The 13,982-nt window shown below is 41.9% G+C and overlaps 1 protein-coding gene across 9 annotated transcripts in view; it reads left to right on the forward strand.

Annotated features, from left to right (window-relative positions):
* adgrl3.1 (adhesion G protein-coupled receptor L3.1) overlaps window positions 1–13,982 on the forward strand; it is a 119,602-nt gene that overhangs the window by 57,861 nt on the left and 47,759 nt on the right. For all 9 annotated transcript variants that reach the window (XM_084931222.1, XM_084931216.1, XM_084931219.1 and 6 more), the window contains 2 exons: window positions 3,441–3,455; window positions 4,698–5,486. In XM_084931222.1, the coding sequence (XP_084787348.1) occupies window positions 3,441–3,455; window positions 4,698–5,486 (804 nt within the window). The remainder of the gene's footprint in view (window positions 1–3,440; window positions 3,456–4,697; window positions 5,487–13,982) is intronic.

Genomic DNA, 13,982 nt, shown 5'->3' on the forward strand with positions numbered 1-13,982 from the left:
AACTTGGCTCAATAGGAAAGCTAATTAAAAGATAAAATCACCTTCTTGTCTGTCCAATTAAAGACTTCTGTCAGATTGGACCCTTGGAATAACTTCATCACAGTGACATGAGAAGCCCTGTTTGTGTGCATCTGTGTGTGCTTCCTTGTGTGGGTGTGTGTGTATACGTGCATGTTTTGTGGGGGGGGACTGCTTGTGTGTTTGTGTCTCTCTCTGTACATGCATGTACAGTATATGGGTGTGTGTGTGTGTGTTTATGTGGGCACATATGCAGGCATTTTTTTTGTTTCCCAGAGAGAGCAAGGGAAGATGGGAAAGGAACCAATGAGACAGAAGGAGAGACGGCAGAGCGACAGCTGAAACAGAGATAGAGAGAGAAATAGGTTAGACGAGGCCAGCAGACAGGGAACAGAAAGAATGAATTAACTGATAAAAGACACAGGGTGAGAGGTGGACAGGGTTTGGTTTGGGGGAAGTAGGAGAGATACAGAGGAGGTACTGGGAGAGAATGAACGAGGCGAGTGGGAGGGGTGAAAGAACAGGATGAAATAATGCAATAGAATAGCGGGTGAGGATGAGAGGACAGGAGAAAAAGAATAGAATAATGAAAAAGAGAAAGAAAGTAGAAAACGTCTGCGCCCATAAACGACCTTGGGCTTTAGCCGGCTGAGCTGATTGGAGATCAGAGATGATAGTGGTAAGGCTGCTGTCGCCACTCGTTGTCTGTAGAAACACGCACACGGGCATGTCGGCGCCCCCCCCCCACGCATACACACACATTACACACACTTGTGAGCACACACTGTCTTCCCTCCTAGACGAATACCTACTTAATAAACCATACATTTTCAATAAAAATGCTAATTATCTTTACACAGCAGCACAGTTAGGTTAACACAGCTTCTGTGTGTGTGGGTGTGGGTGTGTGTGTGTGTGCGGTGGGTGTAGGAGAAATAAAAACAAAACAGAGAAATGAACTAAAACGAAAGGCATGCAAGGTATGGGTGTAAAGTTGTTTGTATAATTACAGATTTTTTCAGACCATTTTACTGAAGATATTAATGAATAATTACATGATTTTTATTAAATCAAACTAGTCAGGCGACACATCCTCACAACACACCGTTGCAGTTTGCGTTATTGCTAATATTCATTCAAAGCCATGCTAGGAATAAATTAGTTGTTGTTTTTTCACAGTAGCTGCATTGCTAAATATTCAATAGTGCAGTCCTAGTGGTTTTTGCAAATGATCAGTCAAAGATACTGGATAGATAAAAATACGCCGCCACCTCTACAGAATTCAATTATGAATAACACAGTGTGAGAGAAGATGCTTTCTTGTTGACGTTTTCTTGGAAACAAGGACGCGTTTCTGGCAAGTTGTCATAAGTCCATATTTTTCCCTCCTCTTTCTCTTTTAGCTACACTCAGCAGTTTAATTAGCAGTAGCACAAAAGACTTTTCATCTCTTGCATCATCTTGCATGCTCGAGCTGCCCTTGAGAAAACCTTGAGGTTTCAATAAATATCCGACCACCCTATATTCGCTCTGTTAGACCGTCTGCACTGGAGAGGAAAAAAAAAATCAATGACTGTTATGACAAACTTTCATTTCTTACCCTTGTCCTCAAGATTAAAAGAGAGATACCGCAGAACAACCCCGCAATGAGCTCACCAACAGAGATATCCATTAATCTGGTGAAACAACGAGCAGCAGTACAAATTGAATGACATTTGTCTGACATTTTGTGTGCCATTTGGTTTACTTGTTGCTGCCACACTTTTTCATTTGAAATCTATTAGTTGCTGGCAACCTTGAACTCTGTGTGTTTTCCTCTGTGTCTGCGAGGCTCCATAAGAGCCTGAGGTAATGTGAAGGCCTCATTGTTTGGTGTCATTAATCCTCGTCTTCTCCACCGCGATGCCTTTCTTTGTGTTATTTATATGTACGGATGCCGGTGTGAGTGTGTGTGTGTAATATCCGTTGTGCACACCCCTCTGCCTAGACAGACTATCTGCTTTCTTTCCAAGATTTTCTCACAAGGGAACTGTTTTCTTGTGACGAACCTTTTTATATCTTACCTCGCAGGGACACACACACACACACGTGCACACGCGGATGTACACACTTGTTTTAGGTTTAACATGATCTTCTTTCGGAGATTGCTTATTTATCGGGAGTTGTGCTAAGCCGCGCCAGTTACCATGCATTTTTCATGAGCTTAGGATTTAATGGTTGCCTGTGTATGAAGGTGTGTGTGTATTCTGTGTGCCACATGTGTTTATGTATGCCTTGTGGTTGGGGATAAGTTTGGGGTTTAATGTAGTAAAGAATTAAAACATGCAGCGTGCAGTATGTAGTGCATCTGTGATATATGTAAACATGTGAGGTCCTGGAAGTTCTTCCAAATGTTTTTTCCTTTGAAGACTCTGCCTTCCTCTCCTCTCCCCTACCCACACCCACACATACACCCACACACACACCTTTCTCATGGGACTAGTTCCATTCAGCAGGTCTCTAAGTCTTGAAAGACACAAGGGCACTGCCTGCAGGATTAAGTTTCTGCCGTGTTCACATTCCACTCAGTCCCTCTGGGACCAAGGTGGAATAGAATTCATATGTTTAAGAGGTTCCAGGCAATTGTGCACATTTCATTGCCGGGCAACATGAACAATCCTCGCAGATTTTTAAGGATAATGCTTTGAATGTAATAGACTGGGAACCGGTGTTGGGATTGAAGCAAGCCAGCTCTTTTAGTATGCTCCTGCTTGCCCAAGAGATGCCTTCACTCTCATTTTCAGAGGCACACAAGATGACATGACATACACCAAGCATTAGCTCACCCACCGTGCACCAGAAAGCATTTTAATGTGGCAGTTTTGGCTGGTCCACTGAAAAGCAATCCCAGTAATCAAATAAATTTTCTGGTTTTCATTGCGCCGCCGCTATTAGCATACATTAAAGAGCTCATTATCTCAGGTCATTTTGCATTGCTCTGTTTTGTCCTGCACCGGGTTGAGGACCACCGCGGACAGCGTGAACATGTGTGCTTGAGCGTGTTGTGCCATGCTCCTGTGTGTTTGCTCTCATTTTGTCTTCCCTCCCTCGTTCTGTGTCTGCTTGACATGTGCATCTCTGTCTGCCCACATGCGCGTGTGCAACATATGTGAGTTGAATACTGTCAAATAGCTTCCCCATTGCAGTGCAGTCTCCTCAGACGCTTATGTAATGTTATTACCAATCACACATGGAGAGCATCCTGGCACTCTCACAAGGTTAGAATGAAATATGAGGCCGATTATGGAGATCTGAGATTGTATTATCATGATTTCCTTATTATTGCATCATTAATCTATTTTTGTCTCTTGTCTCTATCTCTTTCTTTCTCGCTCTTGTGCTTTCTTTTTTTTCTTCAAATCTTTTGCCTATGGCTGGTGCAGAAGTAGAACAAAAAGGTAAGTCTGTGAAGCAAGCACGCCCACATTCGCACATGCTCAAAATCCAGGATTGGGCGTCACTTTTTGATGCCAGCGCTTGAAGCGTTTTGTACCTCGTGGCAGCATGACATCTCTTTCATTGTCACTGCTGCTATATTAAGACAGCTTGATCTCAGCATATAGAAGCAATTTAGAACTACTGGTTCTCATTAGACACACTCCGCTCACGTTATTCCACGGTATGTGTAGAATGCTTCTTAACGAACTCTCCAATGGGCCAAGCACGTTTTTGTGACGAGCCAATGATCAGAGAGTTACGTGGACGTTTAATATTTAAAATGCTTCCCTCATGAAATGAAAACAGATAGCCAGTGAAAATTCAATCAATAGTCAGAGCCTCATGCGTGGGATCTGGAATTATATTATTTGAGAAAATGGGAAAGCCACAGTGCACATCTGGCAACTCTATGTGGATCTGCTCTGTACACACACACATATATATATATATATATATATATATATATATATATATATGTGTGTGTGTATATATATATATATATATATATATATATGTGTATATATATGTGTGTGTATATATATATATATATATATGTATATATGCTTATGTGACAACATTCCAGTTGAATTACAAAGGTTCCAATGACTCTTGTCGCACTGGCTTCCCAGAATTTACTACTTCTCCCACATCCCTCATAAAACATGACCCCAGTATTCCAAGAGGAGAATAGTGAGCGTGGAGTGGGAAAAGAATTATTGTAACAACTGCAAAAACAGCAGACGATAAAAGATGTGTTTGGTTCTACAGTTGGTTGTTCCTGACAGAAATAGAAAGGGAGAGAAAGGAAGAAAGAGCTGTGAGACTAATGAGGAGCTGAGGAGGGAGGGAGAAATGGGAATAGAGGGAAAGGGTGGAAGTAGAACAAAATGTGCCATTTTCTCTTCATCTTTTCGCTGTGAGAGCATCGTATTATCTGTTGAATAGAAGGCATACTGTTGCTGTGCTTAACAATGACAGTGACTATACAACATCCAAATCACAACACAGTAAGCCTATCATGTCATCATCACTCACCGGTGGTTAAGTTAAAATACTCTGTTATGTTTTTTTAGAAACACGTATGAATGGAGGCAAACATTTCAAAAGCTCTGTCAGGAACTCTACTGAGAACAGTTGACATTTTACATCAGCCGTGTAATTTAAACTTATCTAATGTGAAAATGTTTTCTTTTGTTCCTCAGTGTTTCTGTGCCCCGGCATTCTTCGGGGAGTTTACCAAAGCGAACATCTCTTTGAATCGGACCATCAGTCTGGTGCTTGGTGCAAAGATCCGCTGCAGGCCTCTGACAAGATCTACTACATGCCCTGGACACCATACCGCACGGACACGCTGACTGAGTATTCATCGAAGGAGGACTTCATCGCAGGCCGTCCCACCACCACATACAAACTGCCGCATCGCGTGGACGGCACTGGCTTTGTCGTCTATGACGGTGCGCTGTTCTTCAACAAGGAGCGGACCCGCAACATCGTAAAGTTTGACCTGCGCACGCGCATCAAGAGCGGTGAGGCGATTATTGCCAACGCCAACTACCACGACACGTCGCCCTACCGCTGGGGGGGCAAGTCGGACATTGACCTGGCGGTGGATGAGAACGGTCTGTGGGTGATCTACGCAACGGAGCAGAACAATGGGCGCATCGTGGTGAGCCAGCTCAATCCCTACACCCTGCGCATCGAAGGCTCCTGGGACACGAGCTACGACAAGCGCTCTGCCTCCAATGCGTTCATGATCTGCGGAGTCCTTTATGTTGTCAAAACCGTCTATGAAGATGATGACAACGAAGGCACGGGGAACAAGATTGACTACATGTACAACACTGATAAGGGGAAAGAAATGACGGTTAACATACCCTTCCCTAATTCCTACCAGTACATAGCTGCAGTGGATTACAACCCTAGAGACAACCTGCTGTATGTGTGGAATAACTACCACGTGGTCAAGTACTCGCTCGACTTCGGCAACAATGGTAGGTCCAAGCCAAGGTCTAAGATTCCCTTCTCTACCTCTTTCTCATCACTCCACCTCGTTTTTTCATCATCTCTTAATGATTTCCAATTTCTCGTTACTATATGTGTGAGCCAGAAGAAAATTATGGCGGTTAGAAAATGTCTTTGGTACTGAAAGTGATGGCTAGCCCGTGATGTGATTTCTTTGAAATCTTCGAGTGAACTACCTTGGCTTTTTTAATGTTAACATTAAAGAAAAAAATCATTTTTCTTGTGACATAAGGAATACTTATAGGCAGTAATCTGCCTCCAATAATTAATTGTTCAAAATAACTTGAAGAGGAAGAAAAAGGAAAGCACCATCTGTGCTGTCATGATTCTCAATTACGACTGTTCCCCCACCACCCCACTTGTGATATCTGCATGTTTTCAGAAGTCAAAAAAGAAAAACGTTTACAGCTGGTCCTACGTATACCACTGCCACTGAAGTTGTGGATGTCAGATGGCAGTAGATTCCTCTACGCGTAAATGAGAAAGATATCATAAAGGCTACCTTGATCTCTACCTTTAGAAGAATACTATCTCCAATGATGTAATGCCGTAAATGCCTTGTGGCTCTTAATGTACCACTTGCCAGCTTTCTCTTTAGTTTCCCCAACTGCTTAACAAATCATAATGCATTCATCTCGAGTGGAGCCAGGAGTATCTGGAAGACGGGGGAACTGATGGTGCGTTCACATCCATATAAGATGACAATCTGAACACACTTTAAGCCGTTACATGCACTATTTTGTTTGCTTTTTATCCATTCATATGTATCTGCTCCCAAATGTTCTCACCATGCAAACTGACTAAAATCTGCAATTTCCCTGTGTCAGTGCTAAAGCGCAAAGCTAACTATTACTTTTAAAAGACGAAAGCAGTTTAAATTTTAATAGATATATATCTTTAGAGACAGGTTGTTTGTATTACAGCAGCAGATGATTACAGCCTGACACTGGAGTACACAAAAGGACACTTTTTCCAGCCAGTGCAGCTTTTCAACTCTTTGGGCATCGCAAACCTGGTTCATTTTTTTGTTTTTGTGTCAGAAATAACAGATGCAATCAAAATTCTTTACATGATTAAGCGTAGGGGGTGGGGTCATACATGGATCAGGTCAAATAAAGGTCAAAGTATTTCGATACAGGGTCATAAATCCAGCTGATAAGGTGACTCATTAGGGTTAACAAGCAGCACGTGTTTTAAATAGAATTGCTGTATCTGTTTAAAAGCACTAGAAATTCTGTCTATCTAACCGAGGGTGACTCATATAACTCTGGTGTGAGGTTAGAGTACACCCTCCCCTCTTCCTTCCCTCTGGATGGAAGGGCTTAGGCCCCTGGAGCCTGAAGGGCTATTTGCCCAGCGTAATTGCCTTTCAGCACCTTTCTATGGAGTGGTCAAGGCAGTCTGGCGGCGTGTCTTATTAAATGATGTCTGAATTAACGCATGCTCTTACAAGCAGTTAGGAGGCACAGTACAAGAAATTATAGAGAGAGGCAGCATTAAACTTGGTTTCTACCGATCAGTGTGCTGTATGTGGAAGGGGGCCATGGTGTAAAAATATGCTTATGTGTGTGTTTAGACATGCATAATAATATCCATACCCATGTGCTAATGTACTTACAGTACGGGTTTATTTCTCTATTCATGAGCGTGCATTCGTGTTTATTGGTGAGTGTGAATACTCTCATAATAGAGCTCAGGGTGTCTCAGGAGGCTCTAAAGAGGAGATCAATGGGGATTCAATGTGAAGAATGACCTCCAGTGCACAGCAACAAGCCAGACTGCTGACCAGCAGGGGATAAATACATACAATCAATGCTGCTCCGCACTTTTACTTTCCTCCTCGCTTCACTCCGTCACTCCGTGAAGACAAGAAATAATTTAACTGGCTTAACTGCACGAGTCTCTCATTCTTCTTAAAGTGAGGCAATAGCTCATTAAATTTTTATTTTGTTGCATTTTGGCACAGTGTTTTGCCCTTCGTGCCTTCTAAAACTAGAGAAGGTATTCGACCATTTTATTCACTAACTAAATGCATTCAGCATATACTGCTGTGAGTATGATCCCATGTCTCTTAGTCACTCCAGGAAACAGACCAAAGAAAAAGAGCCATTCTGAGGGTTTCCACTCATTACTGATGTGGCTTAATGCGCGCCTTGTTTTTGTTTCGGCTCATATGGACTTCTTAAGATATAAAATGAGGCAGGAAATGGGCCATGCTCGGAGAGAAGGATGAGGTAGGCCACTGAGAGCTGAGTGTAATTGGGGTACAACGCAGAGAGAACCAATTACTTTGTTGTGTCTGGATGACAAAAGGCAAATGGTTTAAAAGAATTCAGTCTGAAGCGCTTGCACTGTTTGCTTTTGGAACACACATTTCAATGTGAACAACAGGGCAGGGACGGTATGCTGAAAGACTGAACTCATGTAAAAGTACTCTTATTTAAAGCAAAAATGGAAAAGATAAACAGACTTGTATTAGGCCGTGGTTAAAATAATAATAATATATTACAATCATATTATTTTAGCATGCTGAATTAGGCTACTCTGCAGTCAGAGGTCATTGTACACTAGTAAAACAACCTAGCAGCTAAACATGCAGTGTGGATTTTTTTTTTGCTCCCTCCACTGGCAGGAAGAACAATTGCAGAAACACTGATGACGTATTAATGACGTCAGTCACGAATAAGAAAAAGACAGCTGCGTTTTCAGACGATGGAGCGGTTGTTGATGTTCTCCTCCAGTGATTGATAGCTGTTATATTCACCTGTTTGGACAAAGCAACAGCAAAGACACGTCTTTAGCCTATTTTTCTTTCAGCCTCGCCGTTTCACTAAACCCTAAAGACAAAAGAAGCATGAACTCTGACAAATATATTTGGTCAAAAGCCACAGAAAGGTAGTGAGGAGGTTAAGTGTTGAAGTCAACATCAGCCACGTATGCTAGTTAGATGCTAGCTTTTGTTAGCTATGCAGCAGTTTGAGTGTGTTTGATTTGATTCACTGGGAAGGATCACAGGGCGGTACAAGAGAAAGATTTATATTATGTGAAATATAATCCCCATATATAACCATGTTTGATTTTATTTATTTATTTATTTGCATTTGGAAAGATTGCCGTTCAACACAGCTTCCATCACCAGTAATGTCCACACCGAACACGTGAACAATGAAACAATGGATATCAGACCTAAACATTTTTGAGTACCTAAATTAATATTTTCTCTATCATATATACATACCATGTCTTAATTTGAGTCATATGTTAGAAAATTATCACAATATGCAGAAGTCTGAAATGTTTGAGGTATTTAAAGGTCATGTTTATTTACCCCGGTGCTGAAAATGTCAGGCCTAGTTTCATATATCGCATTGACGGATTTAAAGGGGATCGCAGGGGAGAAACAAATAAAGCAGGTTTAGTTCAGCTTGGGCTAACATATGATGTGCAGGTTTTCTCTGTCGCGTCATTGATGTAACACGGAGCAGAAATTTTTCTTTTTGAAATGCATATTTTATTTATCCCTTGGTACCTAACGAGAAAGTAAACTGTGCCCTCTGCATTTATTGTTAATGTTTGGACTTCTCTCTGTTAAATCGACATTCTTCCTCTCCCTGCCTCTTACACAAACACATGCCCTCACAATGACAGGAATCTTAACATTTCCTCCATCCTGCTCATACATCTTTCTCTTTCACTCAGTGTTTTTTTCCTCTGTTTTTCACTCTGTCTTCCTTATCTAGCGCCTAATCTGTCCTCCTTTTCTGCTCCCAACCGGTTCCCACATCACACAGCGCTATTTCATTGAGAGTCCTTTAGATCTATATATTATAGAGTCCTACTGAATGCCTATGTAAAGTCAAAGTCACTTGTCTCTGCATCACCCTTTTCTCCTCCCTCACAATCCCCAAACGTTCTCTCATTCTCTACTGTTTATGGAGTTGTTTCATCACGTCTTCTTACATGCATATTATAGAGACTTGCCCTACGCAAGCGGCATGGCTCCGATGAAACATTTGAATAATTTATCACCTCCAGTCTGCCTTGCCACACTTTAAAAAGTTTTCCCAACAAAGTCACAAAATTATTCATGTTATCTGTATCTACGGGGTAGGAGGGAAAAACATGGCTAAAACTAAGAAGCACTGCCTTCTCTGTCTTTGTATTACTTGTCTTCACTCTCTTCTCATTTTGTCTTGTGCAGGGTTTTTTTTTTCACCTTACTGCACTCTCACAAGTGCTATATATACTCTTTCTAGTGCTCTTAAGGATTGTGATCTACCCGAGGTCCTAATTTCATGTCTGACAGTCTGATTGCATATTCTATGGGATAGATGCAACACACTGAAATCGGTTTTAAAAAAAGAAACATTGCGCGAAACTTTCTGGAGTAATCCTGGTGGATTGTTTTTTGTTCTGGCAACTGGAGAGCAGTGCTCCAGAAAAAAAAAAGTTAATTAGAAGACAAAAAGACAGCATATTGTTTGACAGTTACTTCCAAGTGTTTTACTAATAAAAATACAATTCTCACATTGGCACGTTGCTTTTAAGCAATAGCTAAGTAGAAAATAAAATAAAATGTGTGGTTTAACCATTAAGCAACACAATATACACCGGAGAGTCAAAATGATCTGTCCTTGAGAGTAATTAAACACTACTTCTGTTATATAAAGATGACCTTGCTTTCAATACTGTCAGGTTAACAAGATGTAAAGGTTCACCTTTGAACTCTTAATGGCTGAAATTGCATAGTTATATTTCCTAAGGAAGTCCAGCTCTTTCCTCTCGTTTCCTTTCCTTTTCTCTCGTTTCCTTTCCTTTTCTCATTTCCCTCTCCTCTCCTCTCCTCTCCTCTCCTCTCCTCTCCTCTCCTTCCTCTTCCCTCCTCTCCTCTTCTCCTTGACACCAGATTGCAATCAAGCAGCAGTGCTTAGCAGTGCAGGAAATGTTGGAAGTCAGCTTAAGGGGAGAAAGAAAAATACTTAGCGGTTGAAGTGGAGACCATCTTCCACCAGGTCACTGATTAGACTAACCCTCAGAACATTTTTGGCCCGTCAAAGCAAGCTGTTTGTGTGTGTGTGTGTGTGAGAGAGACTCTGTGTGCAAACTCTCTTTGTGTTAGGTCCTTTAGTTATTCACATCACACGATAACACAGCTCTGCAAAAGTGAAGGGAGGTTACTTAGTTTGTTTTATGATTGTTTAGAAAGGGACAACTTTATAATTTAATATCTTTTGAGCCCATCTTTGTAGAAAGATTTGTAAAAGTAATTTACAACGCAGCTTTCAAGTGAAAAGTCCTAGCATCTAAGCATTTTCAGGTATATGTCATTTTTACTGAATATAACTGTTACTTATGTCTACGTAGTTTTAGATAGTACATTGTAAACCGATCATTTCTGCGCTCTCTTCATAACACCGTTCTTGTACACCAATATCAAATGCTTTATTAGATAGTAACTTTCAGGAATTTGTCCACTCTTGTCTTCTACACCTGCATCTTTCACCGGCTGCTCAATCGCTGCCTATCTCCCTCACTCCCAAAAACATTACAGCACAGCCATCTCAGCAGAGACTGAGCTCTGCTTCAGAGAGTCTGCTGCACCTGTTCCTTGCCTGGAGTGTGTCCTTATCGATTGGATAGCCTCTGCCAGGCCCTCTGCGTGCATTTGGCCTCAGCACTGCTTTCCTCCTGCCAAAGAGCAGATGCCAAATTAAGCAGGCCTAGCTTGGACAATAGAGTGGAAGGGAAATCCACAGCCCAGCAGAAAGTAAACAGAAACAATAGCAGTTATCGGAGCATGTCCCCATATGTGCATTAGGATTTTACTTTTGACATTTTGACATTAAATGTGCAGGTCAAAAAACAGGGTACTGAGACTGGTTGCCGTGTACCATCCTTTAGAAAGACTGGTCCCCCTCCCGACCCCACTGCTGGCCTGCTTTCACACTGGCCTCGAAGATCTAGGCCCAAATCTCCATCAGCTTGGCTCAGCGTATGGATTCCTGTCTTGTGCTTGTTTTCTCTCTCTTTGACAAACACAAATGCAGGGCTGAAAAAAAATACGCTTTTAGAGTACAAGTTTCACGACCTTATGTGCTTTTTGTGCTCATATTTGTAGTTAACAACAATACAGCCATATCGAGGAAGCATTGTAGATCCATGTTTGGGCTTGGATAGCGATCACGCTACATGCATATCATACCCAACATGCCCAGTTGAACTGTGCCTGGGTTCACCTTTGCAAGCCAGCCAGGGTTGCCCTTAATTTTGAAAGATATGGGGCAAAGCAAACAACTCCCATTCAAATATATTCATTGTATTTTACTAGATGCCATATAGATAAATTTTCATCGCAGTTCTCATATAACTGACATAAGTTTATAGCCTGCCTGGAAAAGGAGCAATCGAGGCTCTAAAGGAATGTGCTGATGATTCTTTATATTTTAAAACTTTAAAAAAAAAAGGGTTTAAAAAAGACAATTTGGTCTGTCCCATTAGCTTTTTGCTTTGAACAAGGGAGCTTCCTCTGATTAAGAAAGAAGCATGTAATTGGAAAACTTGCTGCAGGTGCCTTAGAGCTCAGCAGAGGGATGGCATGATTATGCAACTGGAAAGCCAACAGGGCTGAGCAGGGATGTGTCTGCATGTGAAGCATTAGCTGTAGATCGTGGTGCGGGTCCCTGGCAGCCATTTTGAGTGAGGCTCCATTAGTGGGGGTTGTTTTTGTGTATGTGTGGGGTTTTTTGTTTTTAATCTTGAAAGTATCGCTACTTTGAAGTGCTCCATTCTGTCTTATCAGCAGACTTGAGCCACTCGCCACAAGCTCTGGTTTTATGTGTGTGTGTGCTCTTCAGCCATAGGGGTGGCATGTTATCGCTGTATGCAGTTCCATTTAGCGCGTGTGCTACCATCAAGCCTAGAAAGCGTTTGGGCCCCCAGTCAGACTATCATTTTGCCTTTACCCCTCTAGATTCATCCTTCCCCACTGCTCAGAATAGTGTTTGCATGTGTGAGGGCACGGATGCAGTAGATTTTCGCTAAGTCGTCTCACATTCTCGATAATGTAATAGACACTTCATTCAAGTTCTGCAAAACTTCTCCCTTAATTCATGTCCCTCTTTGCTTCCGTTTCACTCTGCCTCTCCTTCTTGCCACCTGTCTGCCATTTTTTTCCTGACAGTGTGGGAAACTTGCCAGGGGAAGTTCGTTTTCCCTCTCCTCTCTCCTCCCTGCCTTCTACCTTTTGTGTTGTGGATTTACGATCCCTCTGTTTACCAAGTGAGAAGTCAACAAGAGCATTCTCTGCAACAGAGCAGAGGCAGCGACAGGCAGTCTTACCCACACAGAAAAACATCACGGCACACACAAACACACTCGCACACACAAACACAGTGCCTGTCTGCATGTCAGATGATCATGTGCTAGCATCCCAGGCTGACTGACAGCATCTCTGTGGCCCCTCCAGTGTGGTGACAGATGACAACTTCAGGAACAAGTTTACTGCCACCCTGCCATTGTCTCTGTCTCACCTTCCCCTGGGCTTGCTACAGGTCAGAAAAACAAATAGAATAGAATAAAATAGAATAGAATAGAATACCAAATGTTCCTCAGATGGAGTTTGGCAATTGACATGAAAGTGTAGATGCACTTCAGGCACTTCTGAGATTAAGTGTTTATTCTTGTCCGAGGAAGCAACAGAGAGCACAACTACGAGCCCACTGGGTCCATTAGTAACTGATCTGTTGCTTTCAGTTATATTACGCGAGCTTCCTCATCAGATGGAGTTTGCACAGTAGAATTGAATGAGATTAGAGCTCGGCAATTATTTGATCTTATTCATCAGCGCAACTGTAATCGCATTGTTGCACAAATATGTATTATTTGAATGAATGATTTAAAGAAAGTTAATTCAATTTAAAAAAGGAGCGATTGCAGACCAGGCTTCAGCAAATTGGTCAGTTTAAGACGCTGAAGAAAATCTTGTTTCTTTTGCACAATGTGGCCATTTTTCATCTCCTCGTATTCTAAGGCAGGTAAGGTAGTGACTCAGGTTTGCCCTAAAAATATATATGTGTTAAAATATGTCACCCACAAGCATGTGCAAGGCTTAGATACGTGCAAAATCCTTAAGTGACGAGCTTGTACTAAATTTGTCGGCGTGTTTTTGTGGCACCAGTTTTGGCAAAGAGCATAGTGTTTAGGTTAGCTGACATCATGAAGTTTTCACGGAACATTTCCTCAAGGTTCCCTCGGTTTCAATGCGGGGAGATATGTCAGTCCCCACAACTGCAACCTCTAGCCTTCTTTCTTCATAAATGTTTCATGGACCTGTTATGTCATGCTCCTATAGTTCCCTACGGTCTCTTACACAGCATCCTGAGTGATGGCGGTGATGAATTCATAGCATTAGAATGTCGTTTTTAGCCAAAATGCTGCAAAACAACAAGGAAAAGGAGGAGAAAAAT

The sequence above is a fragment of the Perissodus microlepis genome, chromosome 6, assembly GCF_051167445.1.
Source record: "Perissodus microlepis isolate ML-2025 ecotype Zambia chromosome 6, ASM5116744v1, whole genome shotgun sequence".
Classification (NCBI taxonomy): Eukaryota; Metazoa; Chordata; class Actinopteri; order Cichliformes; family Cichlidae; genus Perissodus; species Perissodus microlepis.